The 19,726-nt window shown below is 44.8% G+C and overlaps 1 protein-coding gene across 1 annotated transcript in view; it reads right to left on the reverse strand.

The window, feature by feature from the left end:
* Nucleotides 1-19,726, reverse strand: part of LOC143186938 (uncharacterized) — a 132,203-nt gene that overhangs the window by 82,900 nt on the left and 29,577 nt on the right. The window contains exon 2 of the mRNA XM_076390821.1: nt 2,993-3,243. Within this exon, the coding sequence (XP_076246936.1) occupies nt 2,993-3,243 (251 nt within the window). The remainder of the gene's footprint in view (nt 1-2,992; nt 3,244-19,726) is intronic.

Consider the following 19,726-nt stretch of genomic DNA (forward strand, 5'->3'; position numbering starts at 1 on the left):
TAAAATAAAATAAAACATACATTGTATGAAACTATACTATAGTATAGTATGCACTGTAGTAATATATACACTAAACAAAATTTGTACTCAAGTCCAGTTTCTTCAGCTGAGTTCACAGAATGATATGCAATTGCGAGAGAGCCCCTTCCCCAAAGACCCTCATTACCCAGAATCGCCGATTCCCGCTACCAATCCCCCGCATCGCGTGTCTTCCGCAATTCCATCTCTAATCGAGAACGCGACACAGCGATTTGCTGGCGGGCGTTCTGGTGTACGAAAATTTATCGACTAATTTCTATTTACGCGCGCGTGAAGCTCGAGCAGGAGGCACGCGGATCGATAAGGGCCAGGGAGCGATACGGTTCCTCGTGGCGGGGAACAATACGTCCCCGTGTCCCGGAAGTCCGACGTCAGGGCCATAAGCGCGTCGTGGCGCGCGAGACAAATCGAATCAGGTACCGCTCCCTCTCTTCTATCCGTTCGCCTTTCCGTTTCTCTCGTCCCGTGTCCCCGACTGATGTTATCAGGCCCTGTCGCGTCCGCTAGAAATAAATCTTTTGTGGAAGCGACGAAGGATCGTCGCGGGAGCTCTCGATCCTTCGAGCCAGGGAAATCGTGGGGGGAGGAAAGTCGGTTCTAGCTGAAGAGGGGGCGAGCTGAGGAGAACTGGGAAGAGTAAAGAAGAGCAGAGAAGAGGAGAGAAGAGCAGAGAAGAAGCGAAGAAGAACATAGAAGAACAGTGTAGATCAAAGAACAGAGAAGTGTAGAGAAGAGGAAAGAAGAACAGAGAAGAGTGGACAAGGGCAAAGATGAGCAGAGAAGAGTGAAGAAGGGCAAAGAAGAAGCAGAGAAGAGCAGAGAAGAAGCAGAGAAGAGCAGAGAAGAGCAGAGAAGAAGCGAAGAAGAACAGAGAAGAACAGAGTAGATCAAAGAACAGAGAAGTGTAGAGAAGAGCAAAGAAGAACAGAGAAGAGTGAACAAGGGCAAAGATGAGCAGAGAAGAGTGAAGAAGGGCAAAGAAGAGCGGACAAGAGCAGAGAAGAAGCAGAGAAGAGCAGAGAAGAGCAGAGAAGAAGCGAAGAAGAACAGAGAAGAACAGAGTAGTCAAAGAACAGAGAAGTCTACACTTCTTCCTCTTCTCTACAGAAGAGGAAAGAAGAACACAGAAGAGTGGACAAGGGCAAAGATGAGCAGAGAAGAGTGAAGAAGGGCAAAGAAGAGCAGAGAAGAAGCAAAGAAGAAGCAAAGAAGAGCAGAGAAGAGCAGAGAAGAAGCAAAGAAGAACAGAGAAGAACAGAGTAGATCAAAGAACAGAGAAGTCTACACTTCTTCCTCTTCTCTACAGAAGAGCAAAGAAGAACAGAGAAGAGTAGACAAGGGCAAAGATGAGCAGAGAAGAGTGAAGAAGGGCAAAGAAGAGCAGAGAAGAAGCAAAGAAGAAGCAAAGAAGAGCAGAGAAGAGCAGAGAAGAAGCAAAGAAGAACAGAGAAGAACAGAGTAGATCAAAGAACAGAGAAGTCTACACTTCTTCCTCTTCTCTACAGAAGAGCAAAGAAGAACAGAGAAGAGTAGACAAGGGCAAAGATGAGCAGAGAAGAGTGAAGAAGGGCAAAGAAAAGCAAAGAAGAGCAGAGAAGAAGCAGAGAAGAGCAGAGAAGAGTAGAGAAGAAGCAGAGAAGAGCAGAGAAGAGCAGAGAAGAAGCAAAGAAGAACAGAGAGGACCAGGGCAGAGCAGAGAAGAAGCAAAGAAGAGCAGAGAACAGAGTAGATCAAAGAACAGAGAAGCACAGAGAAGAGCAAAGAAGGAAGAAAAGAAAGAAGAAAGCGAGAGGGTAAAAGCAGCGGCAAAGGGGAGGGCGAGGGGGAGGAAGAGGAAGGAATGTGGGCGCGAGAGCGTGAGTCTGGTTTTCCAGACGGGGACGGAGAGGAAAACATGTGGGTTAGATAGGCGCAGCTGCGCTACCATCCCGACCGAGATTAGATATCAGCGGCTTTTTTCCAGACAGCCTTCGACGTTCCACGAATCGCGTAATAATCTCGTCGAAGGTCGACGACGTCGCCCGCGACCATCCACCGTCGGTTGGGAAATCGCGTTCCCTTCTACGACATGCCTCTGCAGTGATCCAATAACAAGGGGGACGATCGATGCCGAGCTATCGGGGCTCCACAGTCGTGGATGGTATGTGCACCCCCCCTGGGGAACGCGGAAAACGCTGCTGGCGATTCTTTGGGCTAACGCCGTGTTCGTGTTTCATTTGATCTATGGCTGGGGAATGGAGACGCGGATGGATGGTTGTTTGTCGCGTTTTGGGTGATGCGAGACTGTGGGGTTTGGATGCTTTTTGGGGAAATTGGTGGAGGGGGTGGTTTGTGTAGAATTGTTGATAGCAAATAGTGTGGATTTCGTTTGTGATTCTTTAGGGGTTGGTGTTAGGCCTTGGATAGTGTTATCGTTTAATGTTGGTTTTAAAATGTGAAGATTGCTGTTTTTGTAGTTACAATAAAAATTCATTGAGATAGAAGTGTGATATATAGAAATCTTTTAGAGACGTTTAGACAGACATTTTTTAGACTGATTTCATGATTATGATTTCATTAAATTATTGTAAAGTGAATGTCTCAAAACCTAGACGCTTAAAATCCCAACACCCTAAGAGTACATATCTCGATACTTGGATTACGCCACTGCAGTAGTATATATACTACTACAGATACTGTCTCATAATAGATAGGTACTATCTTTTGTTTTCAACTTCGACAGAACACTAGAATCCAAGCTTAAAATTAAATAACATTAGTATTAATATTCAGGTACCGAGACGTACTCAACTACTGGGACATTTACCCCAATATCATTTTTAATGCTAGGTGATTCATTCACTTTGCAAAGCACTTTGCTGTAATTCAACCTCAGATCATTCCCCGAATTCATCAAGATCATGTTCACGGAAGTGGCAGAGCTGTCGTCGGAAATGATTATTGATCGACTCACCGGTGTGCCAGGATGACGATGGTGATCCTGCAGCAGGAGACGTCGTTGATGCGACGCCGGCAGCTCCTCGCGATGATGATGATGATGACGATGATGATGGTGCCGATGGTGATGCAGGATCGAGGCGGAGGCCGGCTCGTGCAGTAGCAGCCGGCGATGATGAAGATGATGCGATACAGTCGCCAGGACACCCACCAGTGCTCCGACTACGAGGACGAGCACCACTGACACTATGTAGCTACTTGCGCTCACTGGAATGAAACATTGACAATCGTTACAATCGCAATGCATTCGAGAGCAGTAGCTGGGATTCCATATTTCAGGGGCATAAATAATGGGGAATGTTATCGTTGAAATATGCCACCGACTTGGCACGTCATCTGCAGGGAAGGATAAATTTATCTGAAGCTACTTTGTGTACTCTTGCTGAGTAGTCAATGAGTTAAGAGTGAAAGGTAGTGGGTCTGGAGATATTAGGTCATCCCATAAACGACGTCCCTGAAGCTTACTTTATATGCAATAAAACTGTAATAAAAATTTAACTTTATGAGTAAATTCAGACTGCGAAGTTGGTTCCATCTTTTAGCTTCCCAGGTATTCTTTAAGTCATTCTGAAAAGTTTGTTCCTAATTCTCAGCTCCTCGGGAACCCCATTTTGTGGGCCCTAAATTTCAGATGAAAATTAGATACTTATATTTATAGACTGACCTAATATTTCCTGAGTAAAAATAGCAGTAGTAAAGTATAATGAATATCGTGAATAATTTTTTGAAGATTCTTACTCTAGAAAAAGGACGAGAATATTTTCTTCAGAAATGCATTCAGAAATCTTTGGGGATGACATCTTCTCTGCGTTTAGGCTCACTTCAAATACTAACTGTCCATAGAAGCAACTATTGTGCTAACTATTTCAAACTGTTTATATACTGGTAAAGAACATTGCAAATTAATGTTACAGTAATTTGTCGAGGACCGAACAGTCTCTAAACATTTCAACGATAGAGTCACTAGAAGAACTACTGTCGAAGCCAGTCATACTCCAACCGAGAAACGCATACGCTATATCGTAATCTGTGCAGCAGTGATAAGTGATACTGAATTTTTTTGCAGGAACTTTCCTTCCCAGACCATTTCCTGGGGGATCTGATGTTGTTCAACAAAATCACTCAAGATAACTGTGAGAATATATCAGTGTGTCGAGAGAGCAAAGTATAGCGTGAAAGAGCTTCTTCATTCAGAATGCATTAAAATATGAATTTTAATATCGATTATTGATATTTATTATCTATTTGCATGGAGAGCACGATTAATAAATATGATTTCCGCTCTCAATTCTTCGATTATCAATTATATAAGTGTATTAACCTAATTTCTGTAGAAGATATAAAAGATAACGCTATTTTATATTTAAACACTAAGCACTGTTTGCAAGTGAAGTTCTCGATTTGATATTGTATTTGATTTGATATTGTATTCTTACCAGTTGTCAGATCTTGAACAGCTACAAGGTTAGATTGTAAATTTACAAGTGTTATTGAATAAAATTGACTGTAATACATAATAAAATGTAAATTTCATAGGAACGACTTTCGTAGCACGCGCAGCACTCCGCCATGACACCACCAAACCGACGCATGCGTAGAACACCCTGCGCAGTCGGTATGCGTAGAAGTAATATCGAGCGCGCATTGATTTAAATTTGAAATATGCATTTCTTAAAACACGTAAAGGAATTAACAAAAGAATATCCATATAAAATCGATATAAAGACAAAATATAACTAATAGAGGAGATATTATAAAAAACTGTTTATTCTGTCACTGTTAATAAGAATTAAAAATTCAAGTCTCTAAAAACTCTCCTTCTGAGAGGACTATAAGTTAATCTGAGCTCTCCTCATGAGAGTAATAAATATTCCTGAGGCTTTAATTTTTCTTTTCTTTTTAAACCTCAAATAAAAATCAGAACCACTCATCGCAGTTTGCATTTCTCAGAGCGCAATTCGACCAAGCTTCCCCCGTCGCGTTTGAAAAGGCACAGTTACGATTCTGACGAGAAATGCCAGGGAATTCTTCTCTCGAAGGAATTCGACGTGTAAACGGTTCGGCTCGCAGCGAGATCCAAACGCTTTTCACAGCGTCGTTCGCGCGGCGATGCACGAAAGTATCGACTAACTTCCCGCTTCCAGTCAATTTCGTACGTGATGCGTGAAAAAGACTCGAGGCGCGAGAAGTTTCTGGGACGAGTTTCCTTCCGTCGGGACGTGGCCCTTCGCCGCCTCTCGGTCCTCATTCTGAAAGTGTACGAGACTGGAAAATTTCTTATAGTCACGCTTCGCGTCCTTCGTCTAACATCTGCCAGATTTGCCAAGACGTCTTTGAAATTTCGCTAAATTATACGGGGTCTACCGTTTCTCGGAGCAGATGACACGTCGGATAAGAAAAAACTGGCTTTTTCTTTGGGAGCGTTGGGTCTGTACATTGCAATTACATCTGTGGTTGTAAGGCAAAATGACCTGTGTCATATTTTCGAAAAATTCAAGTTGAGGCTTTAATTGACATCTAGAATTTATATTTTTAGTAAGAAGGAAGGTATTAAAAGAATTTTTTTTACTTTAAATGAGGATTCAAGAAGAAGTCTACGAGACAGTATTGAAGTTGAAAACTTTAAACGCCAATATCTTGATAAGAAAACGTGTGACTTAGGATGTTTTATCTTACAATAACAGATATATGGTTTGAGTTAAAAGAAAATGAAGAAGAAGATTAGGTAGTGTGATTTAGTAAAGGAGATTTAGCTGCAGGGTAATATATTCTCTTGATGATTATCAATAATTATTAGAAACATATTGCTAGGGGAAGATATTGTATTATTCAGACCTACGAGTAAGAAGGAAAAATTTCTTAGAATGACTTTGTAAAGAAGTTAAGAAGAAATTAATATATCTACATATGTTCCTATACATTATATATAAGTTCCTTTCTTTTTATTTTTATTTTAACCTACAGTGGGTACCAACTCATTAGACATAGAAATATTTGTGGCTTTGAGGTATTGGAATATTTGAAAACTGAAATATTTGAAAATTTTTAAACTCAAAATTTCGACACTCCTAATACTGGAATATTAAAAAATTCATATATTCGAAATTAAGAAAACTTGAAACGCAAAAGGCTAGCTTAACTAAAAATCTGCAAACATGTAACTTCATAAAACTGTTATATTTAAAAACCCTGATACTCAAACATTTCGAAACTACAAATTTGAAACCTCGAATAGTAGATTAAAAATGAGTAAAAACTCGACACTGTAAATACTTGAATACTTGAAATTTCAAGAAATCACTGCACCGTATTATATTAATCCTCCTTCCTCCTCCCTCCCATTCACACTAAATATTAACCACCACAACCGAACCGCCCCACCTCGCCCAGCCGAAACCGCACTCAACAGAGTCGGCTTCCACGAGTCCCACGTTTCCACCAACCTGCTCATCCTTCCTCATTGTCCCCAGTTCCGCTCGAGGCCGCGATCCCCAGGCAGACGCACGAAAAATCGGCCGGGCTCCTTTGTCCAGTCGGGCAGAGGTGCAGAAAAGAAGGGCAAGGCGGTGGTCCGCGGAAAAAGAAGGGAAGGCAAAAAGCGGCGGCGTCGTCGTCGCGCGCTCGTAACTCGCCGGTGTAACTCGAAGAGGTGAGCGTGAGCCGAGGAGCGTGCGCGCGCGAGCCCACGATTGGTGGGACAGGATGAGACACGACCATAAAACCTTATCAACGTTCATCATCGCCGGTTCAACGGTTTGAACCGCTCGTCACCCGGCGCTCGTTAAACGCTCGTCGAGTCGCGACGTTGCACCCCGTGGTCACGTCGGGACGCCTAACAGCGCCGCCGGAAAGGACGGGCAGGAAAGGGCGAAAAGAGGTCCCTGACCCCTGGGGAGGAACTTCTGCGAAACGGTCCGCGCCGACACCGAGCCTGGACAAAGGACTCGCCAGCGGACGCTGGAAATTCGGTGGAACGGAGCTCCTTCACCTCGAAGGAATTCGGGAGTGGGGGTCGAGGAGTCGTGGAGACGTTTGGGTCAGATGGTCGCTGATACCGCAGAGATTCGTGTGATAAAATAATGGGAGTCTTCTGCAGATCGGTATCTTTCGCTGAGGAGAGTTGGATGGCTGAATGCTAGGTCGATGGTGCCTGTGGACTTTGTTTGGGGGGAAGGTAGAGAGGTACAGTTAGGAGTTCAGGAGGTTTGACCTGGTTCTGATGGCTGGCTAACTAATGTGATAACTGATAAGGTGCACTTGGAGGAGATGCTGGTAGTTGGGACTCTGCAGGGCTGGGTGGAACATGTTGGGAAGAGTTCAGGTTGGGTTCTCGTGGGATATGTTCGATTGATTCTTTGATGAAATCTTGTGAATGTAGTGAAGTAATGTCTAACTCTGATTAGAGGCTTGTTTAGATTGCAAGTTAATTCTTAGAGTGTATCCTTAGATCCTTAGAGTGTACAGAATCTTAGAAATCTCAGGAATCTTAAAATCCTTAAAATCTCAGTAATCATAGAAATCCTGAAAATTACAGAAATCTTGAAAATCTTAAAATTCTCGAAGATCTTGATAAACTTCTAAATCTTCAAAATCTCAGCGTAATAAAAATCTTAAAATTCTTAAAAAGCTTGAGAAATATTAAAATACTTGAAACTCTTGGGAATCTTAAGAAACCTTAAATACTTGAAATTCTTGTAAATTTTAAGATCTTAAAAATACTCCAACGTCCTAAATAGATACTTCAACTTCTTTAAAACTCAGATCTTGAAGCCCCTCAAAAATCCTGAAAATTAAAAACTATTCGTACCAAGGAACAAAAAAAAACAATATACAGACAATACCCTACCTGACTATAACACCACAAAAACCCACAACCATTACCAAACCCTGCCCCAAAAGCGACGAAACAGAGCCCAGAGCACGAAGCTCTCTTCGCCCCCAAATGTCTTACATTACGCCCTCCACTCCATTTACGATATTCCTTGACGACAGAGCATTAGCGTTATTAGTCGCGCCACGCCCGCTCCTAACATGTTTGACGAAAACTGCGCCCATCGTCTTTCTCCACCAAGTACCTCCAAAAAAAAAAAAGCAAAGTCACCCTGTCGGGCACTGGTGCCCTAACCTGTGCAGGTCGCCAAACATTTCACGTGTCAATATTTGTCAGAGCGTTTAGGACGTCTGGCGTCTGGACGTGAATCGCCGAAAGGACGAAGGTCCTTGCACCTATCGCGAGCCTCGACCATCCACGTCACTACGGAACATCGACTCCATAGAACAGTGACGACGATTGGGTCCCAGAAGAAGAACGCTGACGATTCCCTAAGTCCACTCACTTCCGTCTCCCAAGAAGGAACGCTGGGCATTCCGCTCGCGATCAAAGGCGAGCTCGGTTTTTTCCTCCCAGGCGAGATTTCCCTGAAGAGGTTCTGAGAGACGGCCTTCGTGACTCCGCGCGAGCCAACTGTTGGCGTTGCCAGATCGTATATGCTGACCACGGCTCTCTTTCTCTCTCCGAGGCCGAACAGAGGAGAGCCTCGGCTGTATACAGCAGGATCGCAGCATATTATCCCGATCCCCGAGGCGTCCCCCCTGCCATCCATTCTTTTTGCCCCTCTCGCTCTGGCACACGACGCGAAAGGGACTGTCAGGTAGCCGAGGGTTTCGGGCTGCCTTGTTCCTCGGTTCGAGGCCCTCTGACATGGCGACAGACCAGATCACAGCCGGTGATCCTCTTCCACTAGGACGATTTACGTGCTACGCGAAGAAACGATTATGCTATGCAATATCTCCCCTATGCTGGAATAGGTTACACTATTTCCGATCTGCCCTTTTGTTGTCTTGTCAAACACTTGTCGAGTGGCTGGGCCTGGGGATCCCGCAGGTGTTGCCGTTTTTGTGAGCCCTGCCGTGTTGAGCGGGCATGTATTAATCCTTTGTGATTCGAATTTTTTGGTGAAGTGGCTACTGCTGCTGGGACAGATGAGGTCGAGATGAAGGGAAGCTTCGAACGATTCACAATTTTGTTGGGGAAAATATTTCCATGTGGGATGCTGTGGTTTGCTTGTGGGCATGATACTGGGTTGGGATTTGTCTAATTAATGATACTCAGAGTTATGATAGAGGATATTGTGAAGCCTATGGAGTCTTGAGAAGGTTGAAAATCCTGAAACATCTTAAAGGTCTGGAAAATCTTTACAATCTTGATGATTCCAAAGATCTTAGAAGCTCCAGATATATTGAGGATCTTGAAAATCCAGAAAATCTCAAACATAAACCAGAAACTGTAAAATTTGAGAAACCCTGAAGACCTTAAAAGCTTTGAAAATATAAAAAATTCTAAATTCATAGAAGCCCATCTATACCCACCAGTAGATCTAGCTCATAAAAAATAAATTGCCTACAGAAATGAGAGACTAGAGCACTTGATCTGCACATAGCTTCTATTCTGCACGCCACAAAGGTTGAAAAATCGATCCCTGCCAACTAGCCAGGATGGGTTAAATTGACGATGCATTCATGCTAGTACGTCGCAATATTTTTGTGGCGACTGTAGAGGGCTAAAGATACTGTTGAATGGATCCCATGGAAAGCTGCCGATCCCACGCCACGAAAATCGTCCGCAGTCCATATCCAAGCGGTGACCAATTCCGCGTTCGTTCACCGGCCAATAAAAATTAGAGCGCCGCCTCGTAACCGTTCCAATCGATGCGGCTGTCGCGACCGAAAATCTATTCAAATTGACCATCGAAACCGGGCGTATCGACAAAACCGCAGGCTCCGCGATCCGCTCGGTTGAATCACCGCGTTCTACACGCATGGCTGAATTTACGCTGCGGATATGGAAAGCAACATTGTAATTTTTTAAATTAGCTACCGGTATTAGGTAACCCTCGGGTGCAACGTCCTAATGATAATTGAAGGGGGCCAAGTCAACCGTCTGGGTAGATAATTGTGGGCTGGAAGTGATTAAGCCTCCTTGTGCCAAAAATTTAGTATACTAATAAAACAAAAAGTTAGAATAATAGCGAGATATTAGAAAGAAAATTGGGAATGCAAAGGGTTGAAATAAGAGGTAATTTTATGAAATAAAATTGCAAGAAAAATCGAGAGTGCAAAGGGTTAAAGGGTTTACCAAGCCATCAGAATATTCTTGCAATATAAGAGGCTTCGCTTTTCCAATTTTCCTTGCAATGCTTAGAATTAAGACAATTCCAATAACACATTGTACTTCTATAAACTCTTGCTTTATACAACTCTCACTTTTTACCACCTCAACGTATATTATCTTTCCCTTGTACACCTCTAACTTACTCCTATATCTCTATCATCCCTTGCGCGATTCCTCAAAGAAAAAAACCATCGACCAAAACTAAATGAAAACTACCCAGTCTCTGGGCATTAATAAGAGCCACAGTATCTCCCAAATGAGACAGCTGAATACTACAGAATCCCCTTCGCGCTCCCCTAGCAACCGCTCCCCCCAGCCCGATCCCTCGAAGGCAGGTCTTCCAGAAGTGTCGAGAGCCGTCTCCAGAAACCAGAATCCCCTCGGCGAGGCGGTCGCAGGGCGCTGCAAATCGGCGTGACACGGGCCCGTCGGGACGACACCGACGGCAGGTGCACCGAGATCGGTCCGCCGCATCTTCCGCGGCCCTCCCCCTCCCGCGGCGATCATAAGCTCGCTGCCGCCGCGCGAGTGTGTGCAACGAGTCGTTCCCCCCTCGGCGTGCAGACTCGATACTCGCCGGCGAGTTGCATGCGCAAGAGCGGTCCGTGTGCGCGCACTTAGGCGGACGCGGCGCATTGTGGCGCAGCCGAGGACGAGGGGGGACTCAGAGGGGTGGTGGCAGGGAAGAAAGACGGCGGAGGCGGCGGCGGCGGAGAGGAGGGAGGGGGAGGAAGGACGGTGCAGCGCATGCGGCGAGGCAGACAAAAAACGATGAGCCGCGGTGGGGGCCAGACGGGGGGCAAAAACACGCGACGGGCCCCAAACCCAGGCCCCTCCTGCAACCGACTCCCTTGCGTACGCGAACCTCGGCCGCAGACCAGATTCCCCCCACAGCGCAAGCGCCGAGGGGCCGCCTCGTGTGCGTGTGGATGCACTTTAAGCCCGATGCCCCGGCCGCGCAGGATCGTATGCACCGCGATACCACGGGTAGATGGGATCGGGCGGGATGCGTGGAGGCTCTCGCCCTGGACTGGCTTGTCTGGGGAGCTCGGTGAATATATTTTTAGAGAGATGATCAAATGTGGACGTTCACTGTTTTTCTTGCGGCATTCTGCCGGCGATAATTGCGTGGGAAGATGGGGGAACGACGGGGCTGGAAGGTGAGGGAAATTGGGGATCTTGGAAAATGGGTTCATCTGGGGGAGTTGAATTATGCTGGGGGTGTTGTACTATTCATTGTGTGTTTATCGGTGCGTTGAACTTAAGTTCAGTCTGTTTTATCTCCATGAGTAAAAATTTTTGTTAGATTTTCTTCAGTATTTTTCATATACAGGGTGATCAGTTTATCTGGAAACTCTGTGAATGTTGGCTGCATTTATTCTAAATGCTGTTAGCATTGTAAGTACTACCAACACCCATTAGAGGGATTCCAGTTGAACTAATTACCCTGTATGTAGTCATTTCTAGCAGATTAGCGTAATTACCAAGTGCCTTTTTAATAAGACACTTGTTATGATTCTTAGTCTGAGTTCTAAATCTTAATACTAAATACTGCATATATGTGAGTGTTTTTTAAGTGACATAAATGTCCCAGTAGTCGATCATGCCCCAATGTATTTAGTTTTAAGTTTGAATTCTGATGCATCTAATAAAAAGCAAAAAGCATTAGCATAAAATAGCAAGCACCTAGACATGTATCTTTAAGTTGTCCACTTACTGGGACATTCGACATCTTAAACGACCAAGTATCGAGACATTTACCTTACAATCAGTTCCTCCTTTCAATACCAAAAACTTCTTACCAAGAACTTCATCAAACAATTAAAGCAAACAAACGAAGCAAGAGTATCTTTAGTCCTGAATCATCAATTGGCTTCGACAACAAATTCCTAACACTCAGACGTCCCAAAATCAGAGCCCCCTTCTTAATCCCCTAGTCCTTTCAATTCCATCCGAAACAAGGGGACTAACGCCAAGCTAACAACTCGCAGACAACCTCTCTCGCCGCTCGTCCCAACATTTTCCGCTATTCAACACCGAGCGAACTTCAATTAGCAAACGAACTCGGTTCCCAAAGTTCACGCGCAACTGCGATCGCGACGCGACGGGGGGCAATAATTCCCAGTCATCCTAACTATTACGCAATGCTCGTCAGTTCGTTGCCGCATTTCCGACACGGCAGTTGCAGGTGGACAACGTGCGCTCGGCAGCGCTGTCGTAATCGAGGCGCTCGTGCAGGTGTGACCTTTCGTGCTCGCTTTTTTTTCTCTCCTTTCTCGCGCCCTCCCGCCCCCGCGGCTATCGCCGACAGGTACAAACGGTCGCGCGACTGGCAGACGGAAAATATATCGCAATTAGCCGACGTGTTGTAATCCAGCGTGCATTTACGCGCGACTTGCTCGCCGATGGCGACACGCTCGAGGATAAATAGCGACAACTTCCGTGATTTTTGCGTTTCAACCGTGACGATTGTCGCGGCGGCTAGACGGGGCGATCGGTTCAGCGTCGTCTAGCCTTCTGCCGCGTTCTCACGTGGCGACGTTGCTGAGGGGAGGCGGAGGGTCGTGTTGCATTTCCACGTGACTGCTGGGTCGCGTGGAGTAGGTATGATGCCTCAAGTCACGTTTCCATGTGGTAAAAGTGTTGAGTGAGATGGGGATTTTAAGTCGTACTTTCATGTGATTTTGTGATACGTGGGAGCAGTAGCTTAAGTTGCGTTTCCACGTGATAAATATGTCGGGACAAAGATGTACATTTTCTGTCGCGTTTTTATATGAGGAGATATAACGCGGAATAAGTATCTTAAGCTACAATTCTACTTAAAAAAATGTGTTGTATTGAATAATTTTTAAAGTCATATTCTCACGTGGCGAACGTGACGTGGAACAAGTAGCCATGTATAATATTGTAAGTTGCATTTCGACGTGATAAGCATGTCCAACAGATCAGGTTTAGACTCTTGAGATCAATTCTCAGCAACTATGTCAAATTTGTTAAAATTTAACAAAAGGAAAAAAACTTGTGAATTGCTAATGGTCAGACGAAATTCGACGCCTCCATGATCTGGATTTGCACAGTGAATTTTAGTTTCATCAATACTGCAGTTGCATCGTGGATCGAATAACAATGACACAGTATCGTTTGAAGCGTTATTTGACCCTCATTGAAACTGGCTGCACTGTTAGTGAAGTATTGAAGCACGATTTCCGATTCATGCCACAAAACCTCAAATAGTAGCGCTACTTGAATAATTAGCAGCTTCGATTTGACACTTCACGAGGAATCCTCTAATAAAGTTAGCAAAGCAGCACATTGGACAGACTGGAAAGCTAATTTCCCAGAAAACTCATTGCTTATTCATAAAGAAAAATCCCAGGTGTACTTATTCATCAATGCAATATTAAAAAAACCCACAGACGAGTACGTTAACTACCAAAGAAATTAATTACAACCGTCTGCCGAGAGGTGTAAAAAAACGCTGCAACACCTATCAAAGGTTAACTGCATTCAGTTCCACGTGGTGCGCACAGAAGAACGCAGGCCACTCTTAACTTCCACATAATTGACTTAACATGAAAACGCAAACACCGCGGCGAAGAAGCAAGAATGAGCAAATGCCTTCAATGCTCCCCAAGTAAAGTGCCAAATCCGAGCCAGCAGGACAATAAGACCACCGAAACGAGAGGCAGCGTGTAGAAAACAGAATGATCTCGACAAATCAATAAACACAAATTAAAATCCCTCTCGACTTTCTTATTCTTATTCCAGCGGCAGCGGTGCAAGAGAAAAACTTTCGATCGCGTGAACGTGTCTAGAAGTTCATCAAAGGGAGCGACGACGGTCCATTAATTTCCCATAATGCCGCGGCGATGTTCGACACGGCCGTTCGTTCGTCGGAACTTTCCAGGAAACAGAAATTAATTTTCCCCTTCCTCTGCAGGGAACGCAGGGTACAAGCTTCTTTATAAATTATTAAAACTTTCGCGCTGGATTTCTTCGCGGGCTGGATACAAGTACAGCTCTCGTCGTCCTGCCTCTCATGAATATGTACCTAGTCGTGACCGTAGTTTTTCTCCCAAGACTCGACCAAACTTCGTTAATCTGCGAGAGCGTTTTGCATTTTGATGGGAAAACGGCGAAAACTGATACTGGGGACAAAGAAAATGAGGAAAAGAGACGTTAGGGCTGACTTGCAAGACGATGATTGACCAAGGTTGCGGGGTCACCTCTGGGCTAGAAGCTGGACAAAATATCGTAAAAACGTCCACCTACGTCGAACTGTTTTTGGCGGAATTGGGAGATAAAGGTCACTGTAATGATATCGTTGAATCACCACGAATAAGAATTGATGGGACACAGACGACGATGCAGGGACAATTAGTCTGCGGATGCGCTTTTTTGTTGGAAACTGAGGCGCCCACGGGATCTACTGTAGATCGAAGAGACGATCTACAGTTTGGAGAAGTTGAGGTTTGAATTGGATCTATATTGAAGGTGAAAATTGAGAAGTAGAGGTGCAAGCATGGCTACTTTTAAAACAGTAATCGAATTGAATATTCAACTTTCAATCTCACTTAATAAAATGTGTCTGACCCAGGGCTTATTCTACTGATTTCGCTATGCTTAACTTAAAACATATTTTTCTGACCCCTCTGTGTCTGGCTTAACACATATTCCACTGACTTCGCTGAATTAAGAGAAAATTCGACACACTTCACAGGAATTGTAGGCTTTTATGAAACATTTGATAACTCTGACATAACTTTTCAAAACCAGTTTCGTCATTTTTGATTGTCGTCCTATTTTAACGTATAGAATTACTCTCTTAAATTTTTAACACCTACTCCCAACCATCCTGCATATAGGTACTACTTAAAGGTCTCACACGTCCATATTAATCATTAAAATAATTTCACACCCAGAAACTGAGACATAAAATAAAAACCAGCACAGGAATGCGTTTTTCTGCATCCACAAATCAGAGTGTTTGAAACTATCGAGTCGTCACTTGAATATACGACTACGACATGTACCTACCTTTGAAATACCACCTGTCGATAGTCCATCGCACATGGATCGACTACTATTCGTTCCACGAAGCTAGATGTATGCACGAAAAGGAAAACCATGTACATGCGGGCTACCGATGTCATCGACAGATGGTCCCTCATATAGAAGTCGTAAGGACAGCGGAATATTTTCAGCCATGATTGGACAAAATCTACTTCGATGGCTCTAAAACACGCAACTAAAATGCTGAACCTTATTTCTATGACTACAAATCGAAAACCAATCAAATAAGAAGAGAAATATATACAAATAAAGGATATCTCAGAGACAAATTTCTTTTTTACCATTTCACCATTTCTTTATCATTTTTCTTCATGGGATCCTCGAAAAGAGACTACCCACGACTACAAATCGAAAACCAATCAAATAAAAAGAGAAGTATACAAAAATAAAGGATATCTCAGAGGACAAATTTCCTTTTTTACTATTTCACCATTTTTTTTTTATTATTTTTCTTCATACGATCTTCGAAAAGAGGCTATTGATATATTCATCCAGAAGTCTAGAGAAATGAACCTAAGTACCTATATACAGGACGATAAGTCAGAGGAATAAATCCCGCAAAGACAAGCACGATGCAGGATCGAGCGTTTTGTTACCGAACATATCTTGGTATCGCAGGCCATAAACGCACAGGCAGCAGCAACCTCTGACAATGTGCGCGCACTTAACGTGCTATCGCTACTTGTTTCGCCGAGTCCTTGCAGTCGGTCTGACAAAGGCGAGTGGAAATTACGATCGACAGTAAAACGCGGATGAGGAGAGCGCGTAGTAAAGATCCCGCGGTTGAGATAAGGCTCGCGTGAAATACGAAAACACTGTGCAACGTTACGCTCTGCACACTGATCCCTCTTAAACGAGGTTTCTTTTTTAGGAAAAGTGCGTGGCGATGGATGTTGAAATCATTCGCTCGAATCTGCTCGTACAATTTATTACTGAGAAGAAAGAAGTAATTGTGGGATTTATAGTGTGCGGATGAGAGCACTCCCTGGGCTTCAGCGAAGAGTTGGACTTACTTTCGATCGTTCTTTCTGGTTCTGCAAATTAGTATTCGTTTTCCTTTCTTGTATATTCTAATTCCTTTTTTCTATGCTCCCTAGTAGGGATAGACACTAACTGGCCCTAGTTCTATTTTCTTCTCTCAATTTTTTACCAGTTCCCAGTCCCTAGTCTTCAATATTTCTCTAGTACTCGCTCCACGAAGCTTCATTACACCTCAAAAACTAATTAATCAACTACTTGCTCTTAGTCTCCTAGAATAGAGTGATATTTGAACGCATGATCTCGTTACCATCAGTCTGTTTCCGTTTCTTGCAATTACGTTAGTGAGAATATTTCATACAAAATTAATTGCTAAAATTTCGCTCAAAAAATAAATTTGAATTTCAGTTCTCGTCCTCTCAAAGCTACAAGGCTCGAGTACCCTCTACGCAGCTCTTCAACCATCATATCTACTATTTAATAACTCCACCATCCAAATATAAATTCCCTCTTTTAACCACACCAACCATCGCGGACACTTTGCGCAACGGACTGTTACACAAGTGAGTAAACAGAGAGAGCACAAAGGCACAAAAATGTCTGCTCCCCGAAGCGTCGAAATGACTCAAGCCTCTGCTCGCGTAGCCAGCTGAACGTGGCTCAAGTCCATCGCTACGCGTAGGCAGCAAACCAGCGGCGAAGATAACCGCGACTACTTTGTACGGCTACCGTGAAATCCAAGGCGATCATCGCGGGGGCATAATTCATCCGCGGTTTCTGCATTACGCACAATTTCGCGGTGCCACGTTTTATGATCTAAACGAAGAGCTATTTCAGCGGCGGCTATCGCCAAGACATCGTGCCAATTAATCTGGCCCCCTGTATCGCTGACGTGATCGCTGGACATGACGCTTTTGGTACGGTTCGCGCGTCCCGACGTCGCGTACGCGAAATTGAAACTAAGAATGCCTGTTAACGGGTCGAAATTGCAAATTTCGCTGAACGAGCCCGCGGTAGCGCGATCGTCGAGCCGAGATAATGGAGCCATTGAATATTTAAGTGGGAGGATTGAAGGCGAGATCGGGAAGAACACTGTGCCCGCGAGACTTGTCCCGATGTTTTTCTCCCTTCCCTTTCTACCTCGTAAATTGTCGGTATAAATTAACACTCGTATATACGAGTCTTTTCTGCTTCTTTTTTTTTTTCGTTTTCTTTGTCGTGCCGAGTGGCAGACTCGTGGCGTGACGTTTATTCGGATCAGAAAACCTTTTTTTGGTGGCGCTCTCGAGGACTCGTTTTTCGGAATTTTTAGCCCCGGGCGATCTTAGCTGGTTCGTGGGCCTCATGTCTGAATCTCAGTTTTGTAAATATGATTTTGGTCCAGCTTGTGCCAGTTTCGGTCAGATGGGTTTTGAGATGTTGATAGTGGACCTGGGTGGGCGTTTAAGTTTACGCGTCCTGAGGATCTTTTATTTTGGAGGAGTATTTGTTAGTTTCCTTCAATGACGAGTGAAGACTATGGGAAGAGAGCTTGACAAGTCTTATTTTCTAAATTTTGCAGGAGAACAATCTTCAGAGCTGCTAGAAAAAATTTCTTGCTTCAGAGGTTAGCTTATAATATTTTAAGTGCAGAATTTTAAGTGCAATTTCTTGAAGAATCTCATGTATGCATAAAACTACTTGAGGCATTGGAACAATGTGCTGAAGTCAAGATCCAAGGATGGACATGCATAAGAAGTACATAACTCTATCTCTTTTTCGTCCCCTTGAACGTGATACGTACGAGACGTTAGAAAAATGGCAAAAAGAGACAGATATATCTGTACTCTAATACTAGCTTCACTGCTCTCTAATTGGAAATATACCCACTGTCCCATATAGTCTCAAGCACACGCGAAGCCTCAGAAAGGATCTCTCCAAGCTGATCCTATCTATGCATAATCACATCCTCATCCTCAGACCATCCCAGCGTCCCACAACCTGCCTACTCCAAATCACAGTTATTCCATCGTCCCTCCACCAAATTCCAGGCCCTCAAATCCGTGTCAGGTCCAAGACACCTCAAAACCGCCTGAAAAGTTTCCAAACGACTCTACTAAAGTCCCACCGCCAGCATTCGATCTTCCTGCGCGTCTAATTGATGTTCTGGTCCCGTTAAACAGTCGCCATGAGGCTCGCGATGCCAGAGAGGCGATCCTAGAGAGGGAGAGCAGAGGGACAGGCAGAAAAATAGAGAGAACAGACGACGAGGAACGACTGGGCCTCTGCCGATGCACGCGTCGCTGATTTCGAGGTTAACCTTTCGGCCCACGAACCGTTGGCGTACGCGAGGCTCGCTGCTGGTGCACGAGACCTAACGGACCAAGGACGGACTTTCCGTCTCGCTTGGTACCGATGGAATTCGTGGATTTCAGCGGCGCGTGGGCTCGCGGCCCCGTATCCACACGGAACTCCTCGCTGTTCCGCGAGATATGCGCTGAAAAAGGGGCTCGGTTGCGACCATCTGCGCCGCACGCTGCACTCGAACCTCCTTTCGAAAGGCGTGGAAAAAATATTGACGCAAGAGAACCGTGACGTCCTACCAGCGAGAGGATCCTACGATTTGCTTTTGCCTCTGTGAGCTCGTGTGGGGGATTGTATAGAGCTGATGTTTCGTGAGGACTTTTTCAGGATCGAGGTGAGGAGAAGAGGGAGCCTTGTTGACGATTTTTGAAGAGGAGGAGGCGTATTGACGATTTTAGAGGAGGTCAATATTTGTTACCTATCTCGCCACGTCACTGCCAATTACCCTCATAAGCTATTCCTCCAATCTTGAATCCCAGATGAACTGAAAAAAAGTCAAGGAAATTCAGAAGAAAAGATGCATCACCAGCTGGACAAGTTCGTGACGTCGAGTTCCTGTTCCAGGAAGGAGTCGTGTCGCTAGATGCAGTTGCATCGTTTCCTCGTTAATACGGTCCCAGGAGAGTGTAGGTGTCTGTGTTAGGTCTGGGTTAGAGCAGGCAGAAGGGAAGAATCGCGGCCAAAGGTGGGTGAAGATGAAAACCAGTGGTATAGCACTGTCGTTTGCACGATCCTGAGGGGGCGAGAAGGGGGGTGAAAGAGGAGTGCACGCGTCGCATAGAGGCTGGACGACCGCGTCGTGGCTCTCTCCTCTATTGTCCCGTGCTGCACAGCTCCTCGTTAGGGGATCCTTAACGATCGCTCTTCACCGACGGCTCGTGGTTGTCGTCGAAATCGTCGTATCGTCGATCTTAACGAGACTCCTAGTTTATCTCCCACCCTAGCCAGCCACGGGGGGCAACGAGCTTAGCAGCACCTCGTTTTATCGCCGCGATGGAAGCCGTACCAGCGCCGCGGCTTCTGTCCACCAGCGCCCTGACGCGACGCGGATTTCAACCAGCCGATGATAAATACGACGAGTTCCTGGGACGATTGATAACCCTGCGCCTCGAACGAGCTGGCAAT

Source organism: Calliopsis andreniformis, unplaced genomic scaffold (genome assembly GCF_051401765.1).
Source record: "Calliopsis andreniformis isolate RMS-2024a unplaced genomic scaffold, iyCalAndr_principal scaffold0022, whole genome shotgun sequence".
NCBI lineage: Eukaryota > Metazoa > Arthropoda > Insecta > Hymenoptera > Andrenidae > Calliopsis > Calliopsis andreniformis.